The following is a 17,892-nucleotide window of genomic DNA, read 5'->3' on the forward strand; positions in this document are numbered from 1 at the left end:
CTTTTGAAAGCATCAACCTCCATTAACTAAACAGAGAAGAAGACATATTTTTGGATAAGGTTTCTTTATTACTTAATGTTTGAGAAATCTTCCATTTCTGTGACTGAGGTACAAATTGTGTTTTTCAATTAGTTATCTTGTGCTTTTAAAAAAAACCCCACCATATTCCTTCATTCTTAAAAGTTGTTAATTTTTATTATTATTCATGCTCATATAACTTTGTTTAATTAGGCCCTAACTATGTTTTACCAACACACAGTAAAAACTACTTTTAATCTGCTTGCCAAAAGCAATAGAAATTTAAATTGTAGGATAAGATTACATTATACATACTGTAATATTGTACTTTTGTTATATTTCCCCTACTTTTCTGTTGCTCCTTAAACTGTGTAGACACATCTAAATTATATCTTAAAGACCAAAAAGAAAAATGCAAAACTATACTCAGTGTTAATCATTCCCGGTGAAAGTAGTTATTTAAAGATTGGTGAGTGTCCCGAACTCAGCTGAGTGGAGATATTAAACTCATTAACAGGTAAAAGGGAGAATTAGATACTCTACATCTCAAGATCATTTAAGTCAATTAATTAGAGAGTTTTGCAGTTTCCGACAGGTGACAGATTACCTGCAAGATTAAGATGGTGGTGTTACTTTCTTTCCTTAATGCTGATAATAATAAAGTATTTCATACTGGCAGGTAACCCTTTGGGAATGTGTTAATGGAACACATTAGTGTTTGCAATGTACTTTATAATGACAGCCATGTAGCAAACAAAAATGTCTAATGTAGCAAGTGTGCACTCCTAGCAAGTGCATGCTTAAATATTCATTATTCTCTTTTCACAAAGTCCTGCAAATTATACTCTGAGAGGCTTTTAAAAGGAGAAGAAACGTTTAACTTCAAGGCATTTAACATGATGAAGTATTGAAGGTGTCATGTATTCAGACTGATCTTTTCAAATCACATTTGAGTTCACTGTAAGGACAGCCTCCTTTATAATCAGGGGAATTCCTCTTTAGCTTACACATCTAAGGGAAGGCTAGGAAAAAACAGCTCTGTAAAACTCACCTCTCTCTCTTTTTCCTCAAGCAACCCCTCCTCTTTGACAGCTGACTTATTCTCATTTAAATGTCTGCCTGGGCTGCACAGCACCTCTCCCTTCAAATAACTCTTCACATGAAGTAGCACACAGCAGGATGAAGCAGCAGGACTTGAACAGGATCGTAAAATCCCAGCCAGGTTACACCACTGGCAGTCAGTGATTTGGCAGATACTGGATTTTGGGCAACAAATATGCGCCTTGATTCTTTCCTACACACCTGAAGGCCAAAACAAAATCAATTAAGTCCATTAAAGGAAGCCTGAAAGAAAGGTCAGCTCTTTTTTCTGTTCATTAAACTGAACATTTACAGGCGGATTAGTTATTAGAATTAATAAAACACTAGAAGAGTGACAAAGAGCCAGGCAAGTAGCTAAACCAATGAAAAGGCTTGGCTTGGAAATACTGCTGAAAAACAACAACTTCCCAAAAACTGTGGTCACTGAAATGTGTGTTTTCATTCTAATGGAAATCTAATTATCTTTTAAGCCTGTTTGTAACTCTCCTTGCTGAAGAACTTTAAGACAGAGCTGGAGGTGACATGTCCTTCAGATAAAGGCTATCATGAAGGGCTGTGTCAGGTTCCTTGCGGGTGTGCTGAGCTCCTGTTGGACATTAGTCAGGGTTCCAGTGAATGGAGCTCCATAACAAGGACCTCTGATGTCTACGCTGCTGCTGGTCTGTGCGCTCCTGTACTCAGGGATGAGAAGTGGCCTTGCTGGAGGATGGAAACCATGCACAGGTAGAGCATTTCTTAGATGATTTCTTCTGAGGTTTTTTGGATTCTTTCTGTCAGGAATACTGGTTTCACTTTAAAATAATGGGCTACGTGTAAGAATTTGGAACTAATAGTGATCATCATCTCATAAGATATGTCTTTGGAATTCAAAAGGAAATGCTTGGGTTATCCATGTGTTATTCCTGTGATATCCAGTAAGAATTGCAGTAAATTTGTCAGCATTATTATAAAGTGCATAGTGTTGCCCTAATTCATGAATCTTCCTTCTTTTTGCTTTTGATGTTTATGCATTGTCAGGATTGACAAATTTGGATTAACCTGTTCTGTATTAGTTTATCCTTTGATGTGCTAACAGCAACAGATTTTTGGCCCAATTCAACCTTAAAACTTTAGATTTCAGATGCTCAGTAATAGCCCAGATGAAGAACTAACAGAAATTACAACAGACACTTAAAGAGGACATATGGAGATATGGATATTTCACCACAGTGCTGTTGCTCTTCTGTCAACACTTGCAGTACAAACCATAAATATTGTGGCTGATGCAACACCAATCTGGAGAGAAGCGTGTTAAAAACATGTCTACAACAAAGGGCCTGTCACATGATTTCTTAATTTGTAACTTGGGTGCTAGGAAAAAATAAAGAATGGAAGATGAAAACACATTTATAAAATGTAAAGTGGGGTATGATAACATAAAAAGACATCAATTTAAAGGTTAACTGATAACTTTGGACAATTAACAATAAAAGAAAATAAATGAATTGTTGCCCCACTGCAAAAATTGCACAAATTGGGGTTAATGCCGCACCCTACAGTTTTATAAACCACTTTAATATTGCACCGTGTACCTTTCTACAGTCATCTGTGATCTTATTCAGTTCAATTATAGGTTATAGAATTACTTGGATTATTAACTGTGTTTCACTTTTCCTAAAGACATCAATCAGATGGAATCCTAAAAAAATGAGATGTCTACCCACACCATATAATTACATTGCTTCAAAGTGTGCAGTTGCTGAGGAAGATTTCCTTTCTTAAAATATTGATTAGTTTAGCAGAAGAAAAAAAATTTACCCCCCCCCCCCAAGAAAGTAAGATGCCTGACAAAAGGTAATTGAGCAACAAAACGGTAAGTTTCACAAATACTATCTTCAAGTGTGCATCTGTCATGTTGATCTATTCTGTGATCTATCTCATAATATCTCAGCCTACATTAGCATTTTTGCTGATATTCTTCAGATGAGAGTTGAAGTGTTCAGAAGAATGGAGGAAAATCTACCATATTTCAAAACAGGTTGCCTTGTAATGCAATTTGAAAGACTGTAAACAACTGTGTGATTACCGCTATTGTTTCAATAATGAACCAAAAAGATAACTTGATTCTGGAATTGTTCACTAAGTACATTAACATCATGACTTCCAGACGTTTAAAATACTCAAAATCCTTTCAATAAAACTGTTTTCCAGCTTATCAACAAAAAGAATGTAATGAAAATATGATAATGGTACTTACAACAACTGATAAAATTGCTTTAGGAAACTGCAGAGCCGTGATATATTTGAAGGTCTAACTCTTTCTAATTAAGAACAAACAAAAAACAGATGTGGTAAGTGAAAGGTTGTGCTTCTTACTAGCAAGTTGATGCTTGCACTATACATGAAAACTATTCACATTCATAGTAAACAACTTAACCCCATGAGCCAATCTAATAGTTACAAAAAATCGAATTAATTTATTCAGTCACACTTGGAAGAAGGTTGTAATTTGATTTATGTCAGATTGCATAGATGTCATTTACTTGCAAGGCAAGCATTGCAAACATTAGGAAGTGAACGTACAGATAGCAGGCAGCTCCAGCTTTTTATTTCCCTGATACTTTCTATGCTGAAGTTACATTTTTAATTACTTTCCAAAATATTTGGACTCAATCAAGTCACACAGAAAGAAAACATTCTAATGGAATAAGGCATCTAATTAAAATAGTCAGACACCAAGATTCTGGAAAAGACAGGTCTAATTAAAAAAAGCTGCCAATTTGAAAGATGGATTTTTAAAAGTCTCTTTAAATGCTTACTTCCCCATCATGAAATGGCAAGAGCTAATAAATATTTATTCCCATAATTCATATTATCAATTATTTAGTTTAATAATAACATTTTGTTTAGTTTGTTGGACCAGTAAGCCAAATCTATAGACGTCTCTTGATAGCCTACTTTGCTGTGGTTAGACTCATTAGGGGAAGGTATTGGCACCTGCTATCACTGTTTGAAACCTTTAAGTAAACTTTGGAAATGAAAGGATCATTGCTGAATCTAATTGCTCTTATGTCCTAAGTCTGAGTAGCTGTCTCTGGCTTTGCCTGCCTGAGGATAAGAAGTTGAACAGAGCTTACAAATCACTGCGTCCACTTTGAAAATCACAACCACAAGATTAAATAGATTTACAAGGTAGCTTGGATACGTATTTAGTATACAAAAAGGAAGACATACTGATAGCTTCCCACCTTTACAGTCCTGAATGGTTCTCACAAATGCCTTGAGACTCAAGACAAAGCCACAGATACAAGCGGAGCTAACTGAGACCTGTGCTTTTGTTCAGTGCACTGAAGTACTGAATAAAAGAATCCCAATGAAACATTATAAGTCAGTATTACCCATCACATGACTGGGAAGCAGAAATGAGTGCTAGTCAAATTAATCAAGATAACTTGTTCTAGATTGTAATAATTTGATAATCTTAGGTAAGGATAAAAATGCCACAAAAAAGGATAAAAAATGCACTAACATCAAACAAAATCTTTTAACTGGTGTTTGCAATGCTTATCTTTAGAAATTTGAATTCTTTGTTTGCTTACATATTTGAGAATGCTGGTCTTGTATTGTTGTGTATTCTCTGTATTTTGAATGATATGTCTTTAAATTTCTAGCAAGCTACAGTTCATAACATCTGAAATTATATTTAAATACTGTTTAAATAATGTTAATATACTTAGACACACATTGAATAAAGATTTTTATGCAGTGATATGCAACACTATATTCCTTCATAATTGGCAGTACTTAAATTGGGTTTGTTATGGGTGGCTCAGATTCAAATTCAGGTGGCTCTCAAACTCTGAGAGCAAAATAGACTTATCAGATGATGAAGACAGAAGTGTTAATGACAGCCTACTGTGCTTGCAGCCCTTCACTGTGTGAAAATGATGTCTTCAAAGACTGCTTTTCTTCAGTTTCATGTCATTATTCTCCCTCTTGTATACTCAAGGTATTTATTTAAGATGCATGGGGGCAGACATAACTATTGATCTTGATCCCTTTGCTTTCCTTTTTTCACAATAAACAATGGAAATAAAACAAGGCAATAATATCCAGCAATTTTCCTTTCTGCACTATATTACAGAAAAATATAAGTTGTACATATTATTAAAGAAAGCCTGCCAGATCTTTCTGAAGCTTCAATCTTGTTCTGTCACATAATGAAGGTGCATGTATCTTGCCTCAGGATGAAACTATATTTTTAAAAAACATGATAAGACAATATTACAAATTATAAATATAAAATCCAAAAAAACTAAAGAACATTTTACAGTATATTGTCTTTAAACAGTATGTATTTTATATACCCTTTCATTCACTACAGGTCCCGAGCATTTTTGTATTATTATGAGATGTGGTAAAATACTAGTCCACATATGTTGTGAAACATACTGTAGGTTTTATTTTTCTTTAGTTGCAAGTTTAAATAAGAAATTATGAAACAATATTTGTTCATATTCATATTATTATGACTGGTTCTCTGTATATGTTTCTGAAAGCTGATGTGAGAGTTTTTTTTTCCTTTTTCAAGATTCTCTGTAGATCCTGTTACAAGGGAGCTGCCTTTGCAAAAATTGCCTATAGATTTGGAAATTAAAATCAATCCTTAAGATAGTTTTTGGAAGAGTGGTGTAAAAAGGCTGAAAATTGCTTTGCGGCTCTGTAGTCTGAGACACAGGCAAAAACAATCCCCGTTGCAGGTAAAATCTTTAAAAACATGAATGTTGTAAAATGCTTATCAGAATCCCCTGAAAACTGCAAACAGGACAGGGACCTGTAAACTTAATGAGTTATTTATGAAAACTAAAGGTATATTACTAGCCAGGAGAGTCAAAAACATTTGACCCATTGATTTAATAACTTGTCAACACAAAATTCATTCAGTTCTGATAAAGTTAAATGCAGAGAAAACTCACACTGGGTGGATTCTATGCCTAGGGGCATTACACGTGATGAAATAAAGACTCGACTCTTGTCAGCTTCAATTAATTACCTTCTTTATGAAGCCAGGATCTTGCCCTACTGTGACCCTATACCCCGTGTCTTTCCCTCACTCCACCCCTTTGCTGTTTTGAAAACCTGCCTCTCCCCCTGGGGACTGGCGAACCCTGATACTCTTTGGGCTTTATGGTCTAAATGCAACAGCTCTTCCCTCAAACACAGAGGTCCTAGCTTAGCCAGACCATTCGTTCTACAGCATGTTTTCTTGTGGTACCATACTAACTGCTAATGCTTGAAAACCCACAGAGTAAAGTGATTTTCTCTTCAGAAAATAACAAGAACAGATGTAAATGACACTGGGGATTATCAGCTTGTAATGATTTGAGACTTAATTACGAGATGCTAAAGTGTACTAGTGTACAAAACACCTGTCAGAACCCTAACAATTATATAGTGCTTTTCATGCCATTGGATCCCAACTTTACACACATAAAAAGAACTATTTTACTCACATTTGAAATGCATTACATTGGGTGATTTGCAGCAGTCCTACTGTGGCAACAGTACACATGCAGAAGTGAGAAATTGGTTTAAGGTTCCTTAAGCTTCCTTAAGCCAACGTCACACTACAGGGCTCAACACGACTTCTAGTTGGAGAGCATGTCAAATTTAATGACTGCAGTTGCTGAATCTTGCTGCCTTTTCTGTTCTAGAGGGTTCAAATTATATGACAAGGAATCGCACAGGGTGACTGCACGATTCTCTCATGACTTTTCATCACGGTTCCAAATCTTGTATTGTGCCGCGAAAGTACTGCTAGGTCACCTCATTTTGGCAGCCAATCAATGTGGAGCACACCGGAATAAGAGGAGGACCACTGCACGAAAGTAAACAAACAACAAACACGAAACATTGAACAGACATCTGTGTGGCTCACAACTTCGACGAGCCTCTCGTCCATTTGCACAGTACAAAACACTTGCTTTCCTTCTTTCCTTGCAGCCGCAGTGTATGCATTGTACTTCCGGTTGAGTGCTCATTGGCTGTTGACTGTCGCAGACCCAGGAGCCCATCCCTATGATTTGTGACTCGCTATGAGAAAATCAAACCTGTCTGATATTATTGTAGCGAGTCGCGGAGAGTTGTAGGGGCTATTAAGAGTGCTATGGCTGAGTCGCTGGGGGTGTTACACTACACAACTGACGGGAACGTGCGCGTGCTGCGACTCTCTCCAACTCACTGTGATTTTCTTACGATTATGTAAATGAAGGCTATGACTGAAAATCCTAGGAAAAGTCATGTAGTGTGATGCCGGCTTTATGTACACATGGATACATTCATGGGCATAAGTATATTGACCTTTCTGAAGTCTTTTTATAAGGCCTTGTCTCTGTTTTTGCTGATTAAGAATCATTTACAGTGAAACTTTGAAGTGCTTAAAAGCTTAATATTAACAAAAAGTTAAAACTGTGACTCACTCTCAGCATTTTTTGACTGCTTTTTTATTTCTTTATTTTGATTGCCTTCATATCTATTATGCCAGAATCATCTTTGGTTTCCCTAGTGAGGTGTTTTTATAAATAAATATAAAAAATGATGCTTTTAAGATGGAGGAAGAAAATAATATTCCCATGTTTCTAAAACAGTTTGTTACAGTGTATTGTGATAGTTTGAACTTATTTTCTAAGGGGTCAGTTAAACATTACCTGGGTGAATACAAACAAGCTTAGATTTAGATCTATACCTAAACAGCAAAATTGAAAAGTTTTTAAAATTAAGATTAATTAAATTATTTATATGGATTGTGTGTTTCAAAAAATGTTATTAAAACATAATTTTCAACATTTACAGCTTAAAATCCATATATACAGTATACAGTATATTATGTTCTGTGCTTCATTAAAAAGCAAAACAAACATGATATTTGACACAAGTGCTTCTTATATTGGAAGACATAGGATTGTTTATTTCTTTAATGCCTCTGTAAACCTTATATTTTTATAACTCCTGAACACATTTGATAATATATACTTGATTTATTTTTAAATTTGATTTCTAGTCATTTTTTATACTGAAAACATATTACATTGTTACTTCATATGTTATAACAAAAACCTAAAGGCAAGCAAGTTTTATTTGAAATTTCTTCTAAAAAACACTACAATTTAGCTTTACAGGGATAAACATTCTTTTGTGTTCGATATATAAATATTAAGCGCCCTAGTGACTAATAGTAACCCAGAAATCACATGGTCTGAAAAGTATATTGTACCAGCCAAAACTGTCTACATACAGTATGTGTGAATGTCCTTAGTTTGAGAATTATCCTTATTTTGTCTCAAATAATGTTTTTCAAGTTTTTCTGAACAACAACAGTTTTAAATATTAGGATATTATCACCCTCTTAGCTTTTGGAAAAGCAGAGTTTGCAAAATTATTCTAACAAGTCTGCTTTTGAGTAAATAAATTACAGTGTAAAAATTATTTAATACCTTTATTCAAAATCCTCTGATTCTGCCTATAGTACTATTGTATATTGTGTATATCTTTTCGATAATATATGGTAAGAAGCACAGGACTCTTTTTATGTGAGCGTGCTTCATACTGTAACAAGGCAGGACATTTGGTACACAGATATGCTGGTGCTGAGCAGATTGTATGGATGCTGACACTACAATATGGTTTGTGTTTCTTAAGGAAATAAAGGATCAGTATGGGTACCAGGAACCCTAGGAATTCCAGGAAAAGATGTCTTACTGAGTATTACTAGGGTACCTTCATTACTGTTCATTATTGTTCTGATTGAACACCTGATGTGCATTAGGTTTTTTGAAGTTCCTTTTACAAGATAGTAACAGTTTAATGTTTAATGTAAAGTTTGATATCCGCTTGTTGTAGTGATACTATGTGTTTGAGTTAGGACAGTTGAGACTAAGAATGAAAATATAACTTTGTTTTATTTAATAAACAGGCTTCCACCGGAAAACTTAATGCCTGTCTTATAGAGAATTACAGAGGAAGTTATATGCTACTATTCTCACTCCTAGCTGACATCTGTCCATTAATTTGACATTATAAGTGTCTTATCAAACTCATCCTGGGTTTGATTTCCTTTTTGCCATATTGTGGTTGTCAAAATTGATGTGATTCATTACATGTGATGACCATAATGCACAGCTTTTTGCTTAATTCAATCTAGTGTTTTTTTTAAGGACAACACAAACGTAGTGCAAATGCCTCATTCATGACAATCTTCAATAGCTTTTACTGCATAAAGCTAATAGATTTAGTGCATGTATAAAATTTCTAAATACTGTCTTATTTATATATGAATGGAAAGTGAAATCTAAATACATTTTAAACATACCTGTACAAACTCTGTTTTAGGAACAAGTAAAGAATTATTCCATGCTTTTTCCAAGCTTTTCACGCGAAGAAGGCTCCACAGCCGAAATGTTGTGTTTCTTTTCTTCTCTTTTCAGGATGAGATAAACCTTTACTTGTTCCTTTGCAGCCTATGCGTGCTGATGCAGCTAACTACTTCAACTCTGTTTAATATTGACTGAAAGTATTGAAGCCTTGAAGTATTGTCTGTTATCTAATTATAGACACTGATACACAAAAAGGTGTGTTTCAGTATTTTGTTATCCCAAGGAACAATACTCAAACATTCATCAAATATTCCTAATGTAAATAACATTACTTATACAGTATGTCCAAGGAGAACAGAATAAAATATAGACTATTGCCTTTTTATTGTGCATCAATACAGATTAAAACAGAGGCTGAATGTTTTTCATCTCATTCTACTTTTTTAATTGAAACATATTGCCCAATAGAAGCACAGATCACAAACCCTGAAGTACAGTAAGTGCAACATTTTCAAAACTGTATATAAATCAATTTTTATGACATCCTGTCCTCTTCTGCAACCCTCGTTTAACATTTTTTGTTCTAAATTTAAAAAGGATTTGTAGGTTGTTGTGAAAACAAAGATACAGACAGATGGATCACTTAAAATTACAAATGGTCTAATCTTGTTTTATTGTTCTGCAAATAGAAAACATGTAATCTCATTAATTACCTGCCCCCCAAAAGTTAAATGCAGTTGCCAGAACCAAGCCTTTCAAAAAGGGAAAAAAGGAACTTTACCTTTAGTGATGTTAATTATGTATTTTATTGTACTTCTTTTATTTTTTATTAAGTTTTTATTAAATGCCTTACTGTCCATCCATCATTTCAGTAACAAAGAAAAAAAATCTAGATACCAAAAAAAAACAAGATACCAACTATCAAGTTAAAATTCATATGATTGGTACTACTACTGCATGGTACTACTTCACCATGATTATTCTAGATTTTAATGAACAAGTTTTCACAAAATCTGTTTGGCCTGTGGTACCCGCTTCAAAGTTGTATAATATAATAATTAGTTGAAAAGCAATGGCTTTACAATTGATAATTTTCAAAGCTTTCCTATGTCTTAACTTTTTTTTCCCAGATAGGAATTGTAAAAGTGTTAAAAAGTATAAATCCAATATAGACAACATAAGTGTTGAAACAAGAAAATACATGAACAGTGTTTTGTCTAAGCATAGCTTTGGAAAATTAGCTGGAGTGTATTTGAGGTAAAAGCTTTGAAATGTATCCTGTAACTATATACTATGTCAGATCACTTCTTCAACTGTTTGTGTACCTTAGCACAATGTAGCAAAGGACTGAGTATGTCTGTCTTTTTTAGAACAAAAATGATTTTTGGTGATTTAATGGGATCCCATGGCCTACCTACAGTAACTTTACATGATATATACTGTACAGTCAAAGTATTAATGTATACTGATAAGCAATAACTTTATAACTACTCTTATTTGTATGTTTTAAACCCCTTACTGTATTGTTTATCACCTGTTAAGGATATTCATTTTGGGAGAAAACTTATGTCTTTTCTTTTTAATAATAAACTAGTTTTCAAACACAAGTGATCTTACAAAGTAAGAATAGCTCTGCTTTAAAGAAAAGCCTAATGGTGATCCCAAAAATTAAATTACACTGATAAACAACATGTCTGCTTCACACACAATAAGAGTTTGTACACGTTAAATTATTAAAGTCCCAGTACAAAAAATCGAATTCTTAAATATTTTCATAGACTTTAATATATAAAATCTCTCTATATATAAAATCTATATATACCTTGTATGGATAAATAAAGACTAGTTCATAGCTCCAAGTGCCATGTTTCTGTTATCTTTTCAAAAATCTCAGATAAAAGTGTAAGTGGAAAAAAGATTATCTCAGAAGATCCTTGCCATCCCTCTTTAAATTACCTACTTTGCATAATTAGTCATTTGCATTTTCCACAGAGATTGAATATTCCTATCAGAACTAGAATTGGCAGTGATTTCAAACAGTTTGTTGAGCTGTTGAGTGAAATTGGCCCTGGTTCTGGGATAAATACTTATTTCCTGCCCTGTAATGCTCTTAAACTGTTTTTTGTACTGTATGGTATGGTACCGAATGGCTCTTTCTAATGAAGAAGTGACCAGTTAGTGACTTTTTTCTTTCATAATACTGCGTAATTACAGTAAGTCGATTGCAAATTTAAAATCAGTAGTTGAAATGAAAAAGTCATATGAAATGTACACTTCTGTTATTGCTGTTGTATGTTCTTATTCCACACGTAGCCCTTTCTGTCCCAATCTCTGTATAGTACTTGGAATTTAATAACAATCAAAGGGGCCTTCTTTTTATAACAGGGCAATACAAAATTAATATTTCCCACCTTTGATCGGATAGGTCAAAGAATACAGAAATTGATTTAATTGGGTTTTTAAAATAGATGTAAAAGTACTAGGTGGAAAAAGAAACTGGCTTCTCTGGCCAATAAACAGGAAGCTGTAGCCTCGGTCATAACACTTGGAGCCTTGTGTGACACAGCTGATCCCTGCCATGATTTGTCATTCCTGCAGATTTGTTACCACTGGATTTCCTCTCCAGGGTTCTGCCTGCTGGTGGAATGGCCCTCAGTGGGGTGAGAATGGTTCAAGACCAGGGAGCCCGGGGCCTTCAGTTTATGGCTCCTCACCAGGCCCTTAGTTTCCCTGCTTCCCAGCTCTTCATCAACTGTGACTACTTTCCGGAGGAGTTCTCCATTGTCACAACACTGAAAATATCAAGAATTGCCTCAAAGGTAATGTCCACAAAGACCATTTGCTTTCCATTTCATAAGCCGGTTGCTAGCCGGTATTTACACATAAATGAAATTTGGGACAATTTTTTTAATTTCTTGTACATAATTCATCAAGTTGTGGATGATCTTTAAAGTTGTAATGGTAGTAAAACAAGCAAGATTTAGGCTTTAGATGCTAGGCGGGCTTAAGGAAAGGTAATTTGTATACGTTTTAGATTGGAACACGGGTGCAGTAAATTAACACCATATCTATGTTTTGTGAACTTAATGATTTGTCTTTTTTCTTTTCTCGTTATTCTTTGATCCTTTACTCTGCTCCAATCTGTTCTCAGTACTCCTATTCTATGAAACATTAGCCACAGGCTTTACTGAATCTGACGTATTTTGAATTTTAGAAACCAGAATGCCCTATCCATAAGAAAGAATGAAATTCAGAGAAACTCAGATTTACAGCTTAATGACACAATATGAGATCATGGACAGAATTAGTTTTAAACATGTTTAGACTTTCCTTATATTGATTACATTAAGTAAGTATTGTTTCAAGCATCAAATACCAATTAATTTTGTATTTAACCTTTTGTAATTCAAATTCTGTCCTTTAAAAAATTGGCTGAAAATAGGTCCAAACATCTGAGTAATTGAAGAAGCAATAAAGTCCTGACCTCTGATTTGAAAGCTGTCAAAAAGAGGATGAGATAGAAGAAATTGCTGGCAAAGTAAGGGCAATCCAATATAGTAAAAATTATTTGCTGACCAGGATTTGAAGGACATTTTCTTTAACAGAAACATAAAAAAGCTAATTTAATTGTAGCCTACGAGAACTGCCTGAAAATGATAGCCATAATGAATGATCATTATTTTACCTATAGTTAATTTGGCCCATTATCATTTTCCTGGTAATTCATACCATTATATAATTTAGCTTTACCAGAAACTGAATGTGTTTTTTTCCTCATGTCTTGTAACAAATACAGTTTTAATCAGAGGATTTAGACAATTTAGATTTTTTGAAAAGTAACTATTGGCTGTTTAGGGCTAAACAAAACCCTGTACCTCACTGTTAATGTTGAGCTTGAAGCAATTCATTTAGATATTTTGAGGTTTTACATGACTTTTTATGGTGCTATGCTCCTCATTCACTCCTTGGTTACTGCTGCATTTAAAAAAATAAAATAAAATGTGAGAAATGCTGCATGTCTTTTGCCTTCTCAGAAAAATGAATACCTTTTCAGTGTAGTAGAGGAAGACTCCAACAGCCTGCTACTGGGACTTCGCTACTCTCAGGATAAGCTGCACTTTTTGTTCTCAAACTACAGAAAGAGGAAACGAATCTCCTTCAGGTCAATGCGGCTGGCTGACAACCAGTGGCACACTCTCATTTTAGCAGTTTCTGGGTACTACGCATCTCTCACAGTGGACTGTGGCATGCCCATCGACTTGTAAGTTTTTTTTACAGTAGCCGAGTAACAGCCTAACAATGCCTGTTGAAAACGTCTCAGGCTGTTAAGCCTAAGTCTGATAAATGTCTAAATTTTGGAAAGTGTCTAAATTTTCAATGATTGCTTAGGTTTCATTTTTAGTTAATGATGTGTTAGCCAGTGCTGCTATGACTAATAAGGTCAAATAAGGAAACATATTGTTACAAATGGGTGGTTACCAAACTGGTGAAAATCAGGAATTAGCCGAGTGGTTTACTCAATTAATGAAATAATTATTCATAACTCCCAACGTGTAGGTGATTTTCAGCAATAAACCTGAGTGGTTGGTATAATTAGAGGCATGTGAATTCTTTGTTCGCTGGTACAACTTTGGTGAGAGGAGTAATAATCCAGGCACACTTGGTTAAACAAATATTTATTACAATGACAAAACGCAAACTTCATTACACACAACATACAACACACAAGTTACTTTATGTACAGTATTTACAAATACAGAGGCCTAATATTCTGATCACCCAGAAAACCCCAGATTGCCACAGAGGCCACATAAGAGATGAGATGCATACCTGTACATCCTTACTCCTTTGAAGTGTTTACCCTTCCAAGTGTCACAAATCTAAGATCTGAAATCTAAGAGACACTTCTCAGTCACCTAAAGCTGTAACAATATTAACTATTTTCATATAACTTAAGTGTATCTAAACAATTTTAGTTGCATCAAAAGTTTTGTAAGGTGTGTATGAACACTCAGGTGTTTTGGTTTTTGATGAATCAGTTACTGATTTCTTTAAATTTCTTTTGTTTTAAATACAGGTTCTTTGACAAGCCATTCCCCGCATCTCTGAGCACAAAGGGCTCCAGGTTCTACATTGGCAATAGGAGACGATGGAAAGGATTGTTTTCAGTAAGCTATCCTTGTTGAGATTTTGACTTTCATAATGGGTCAAGTTATTATACCCACTTCTTTGGGATAGTGGATGCTTCATATGTTATATTGACAAAATACACGTTGTTTTTAAAAAGAAAATATTTCAGCATAAATTTGATACTACAGGTGTCTTTCCTGCCAGCATATCCCCATGCATCACTGTTGTACAAAATGTCAAGAACAGCCCCTCAGGGCACACTTGTTCTGGTCACACATTGTTTCTGGAATTGCCTGGCTCTGAGATACAAAGTAATGCATAACACAAACTATGGGAAAGAATAGGGACTACACAGTACTAATATGGTGAAATTACGGTAAACCAAAAATTTACCACAGACAGTTTACCATTGACTGCACATTGTATGGAAATAGCCTTTGTGTAACTAAAGTTTCCCTTTAAAGAAGGCTTCACTCATGATATTGATCACTTTAAGACCAGAAAACATTATCTTGCTTTGGCAATGTACTGTAGGTGTATAACAAACAAGGAGCAGGAGCACTGTCAGAGCTCATGTGCTCTCCTGTTCCAGGGGTTGCTGCGACAGCTGGTTCTGTTGCCTGGATCTGATGCTACCTCAAGAATCTGCCCCTCCTTACATCCCCAGCTTGCCATCCTCTCTGTTCCCCAAGCCCTGCTTGACCTACCAGCCAAACCCTCCGGAAATGAAGTCTTGAAGTACCCTTATGGTGAGAAAGCAGTCAGAAGAGCTTTGGGAAATGTTATAAATAGCACTGGCTGGAATATTGACCCAGTTTTTAAGTTGTTGAGATCTCAATAAATTAATTTCCACATTGTCCTTGCGGGATTCAAAGCAAGACAAAATACTGTCAATGTAATCTGTGTTGGAATGGCTGACTGTATTGTCATTTAGAACCTCGAAAGAACATTTGTCTCTTGTGTTTCTTGTGTTTCCCTGTATGGATGAAAATAATTTGAACTTCATGAACTGCTTGAAATTGTGCAGTCTATGCATCTAATACAGTACTTTAAAACAAGTTCCATATGGTTACTAGGATGTTCTGAAATTGTATGTAGACACTGTTTTACAAGGTCATATCTTACAGTGCCATCCTATTAACTTTCATCCCAGAAATCAGTTTGTTATTAATTTGTACCATCGCAGTTAGTCAAAATGTCGTACAGTTTTTTTTTTAATGGATTCAATTACTATTCTGCATACTATGGCAGGACCGTTATCAAGAGCTTGTGTTTTCTGGGATGTTTTGTTTAACCTTTAAACATGACGTTGTGATGGTAAGAATATCTCAGTAATCTTATACCTGCTTACTTTGTGACAATGATTGAGGGGAGTGAGTTTTGTGTGTTCCCTCTCTCTCTCTATCTAAGTTTTAGCTCATTTTGGTTTCAGGTTTAATACTGTCTGAGTGTTTTGTATTCAGTGCTGCTGCTGAAAGATGTGGTGGAACTTAGCCAACACTGAGATCATTTAATCTTTCTAAACTAAAACATAGTTCCTCATTTCCTGTACCAGTGAGACACAGGATGGGACAAACAAATTCCCATGAGAAGATTATGTTTTTAAAATTGTGATTTCAATTAAGCCTTTCCACATAATACATGTATGTATGGTGTCTATATTATTATCAGATATTCTAAAACTGTATGAAACAGAACTAAAAATGACTTCTTGTTTATATATAATACAAATAGAAGACTCAGATTTTAAGGTTTCTTAATAAATAAAATGACCAGAAAGAAAATGCACAAAGTTTTGTTTGATCTATTTGTTAAAAGAATTACAGTTGGAAAACAACTGCTTCCGTGGTAGGAAAGCTACCAGTCACTATGTATTTTTAGCATTCTGTGTGAATGCAAACTAATTCCTAAGCAACTGAAAGTTTAATAGGAATCATTCAAGCAGAATATTGATAATTAAAATTCAAAGTAAGAAAATAATTTTAAACCAATAGAAAAGGCCCAGTATCAGTTGAACACAATCACATACAAGAAACAATTTGATGAAAAGATAATTCATACTTTCTATAGAATGTATATATTTTTTGTACAAGGGTGTGCTTTATTTTCTCTTTTTATTAGACATTTTTTTTTCTGAGTGAAAAAAACATTAGATTAGGACACTTTTTTAGACAAGTCTATTTATCTACATTAAATCTTTAATGACAGATTGCAACTATGAGACGTTGCAATCTTTCATTAAAGATTTACCTCTTTAGGTACCTTAGAAATAACATTATTCATTGTGTTTTATTGTGGTTTGGCACTTCTCTGTAATTTGGAAAAACTGGTTCTAGGATATGTTTTTTCTTGTAGAATTCTAATTTGGTGATTTAACATCAACAGCTGCTGCAGACAAGGTGTAAATCAGAAACTGGGCCAGAGTTTACCTCTAAATAAACTCGTTAAAATAGTTTAATTTTAAGATGCTGCAGCAAATAATAGACTGTGATTTCAATGTCTTGCTTAATTCTATTATTTTATCTAACGAAGCCTAGTTGTTTGTTTCATCAAGTTTTCATCTAGACTGTTTCTTGGTACTGAAAGGCACTGAGAGTGGATGAAATGATTAAAAATGAAGAAAAGAAACTGGATTACTGTCAGGTTAGAGTATGTGAAAAATCTCAGTTCACTCTGTATGTTTTTACATAAGTAATTTTCTTATAAACATATAAACATCCTGGCAGAAAACAAATATTTCAAGGAAAAAGCTGTATTAAAATCCATGCCTCACGGACATTTTAAAGACTAAAGGTAGAAGATGAAACTGCAATGTATCTCCTCAGGCAGACAGACAATGACAGAAATACTATTCCTTGTGTTAATTGAAAAAAAAGATACTGATCTGGTAATTTAAAGCATTATGAAACTATTCAGGTACCTGAATTCCAGGACTGCAATGTTTTGCTTACCAACTAATTTATGCTAGCAAAAATAACAAAATAATCTTTTGCCATGAAACTGTTGTTTATTTCTGCTAATTTTAGAGAACAATGATAAGCAGTGCATCAACCTGTCCTAGAGCTTCTAACAGTTGTGCTTAGTTTGGATAACAGATACTACCGGTTCTAGAGTGAATTCTGGCATTAGATTCGTGGGAGGAAAGCCTAGTGCTATAGATTGTTACCTGGCAGGCACAGCAGACAAATGTGTGATTCAGTGTCACCAAAGTTCATGCTAAATGAGACTGAAGCAAAAACATAACGGAATAGATTTTTTTTTTTCAGAAATGAAAATCTTACAGTTATAGCGT

The 17,892-nt window shown here is 34.5% G+C and overlaps 1 protein-coding gene across 1 annotated transcript in view; it reads left to right on the forward strand.

The window, feature by feature from the left end:
* Positions 1-1,760: 1,760 nt before the first annotated feature.
* The window catches only part of tspearb (thrombospondin-type laminin G domain and EAR repeats b), a 48,482-nt gene continuing 32,350 nt past the window's right edge, over positions 1,761-17,892 (forward strand). Inside the window, exons 1-5 of the mRNA XM_088930722.1 lie at positions 1,761-1,842; positions 12,069-12,289; positions 13,505-13,731; positions 14,548-14,638; positions 15,193-15,349. Coding sequence (XP_088786848.1) covers positions 1,761-1,842; positions 12,069-12,289; positions 13,505-13,731; positions 14,548-14,638; positions 15,193-15,349 — 778 coding nt within the window. The remainder of the gene's footprint in view (positions 1,843-12,068; positions 12,290-13,504; positions 13,732-14,547; positions 14,639-15,192; positions 15,350-17,892) is intronic.

The sequence above is a fragment of the Atractosteus spatula genome, chromosome 13 (genome assembly GCF_055471065.1).
Source record: "Atractosteus spatula isolate fAtrSpa1 chromosome 13, fAtrSpa1.hap1, whole genome shotgun sequence".
NCBI lineage: Eukaryota > Metazoa > Chordata > Actinopteri > Semionotiformes > Lepisosteidae > Atractosteus > Atractosteus spatula.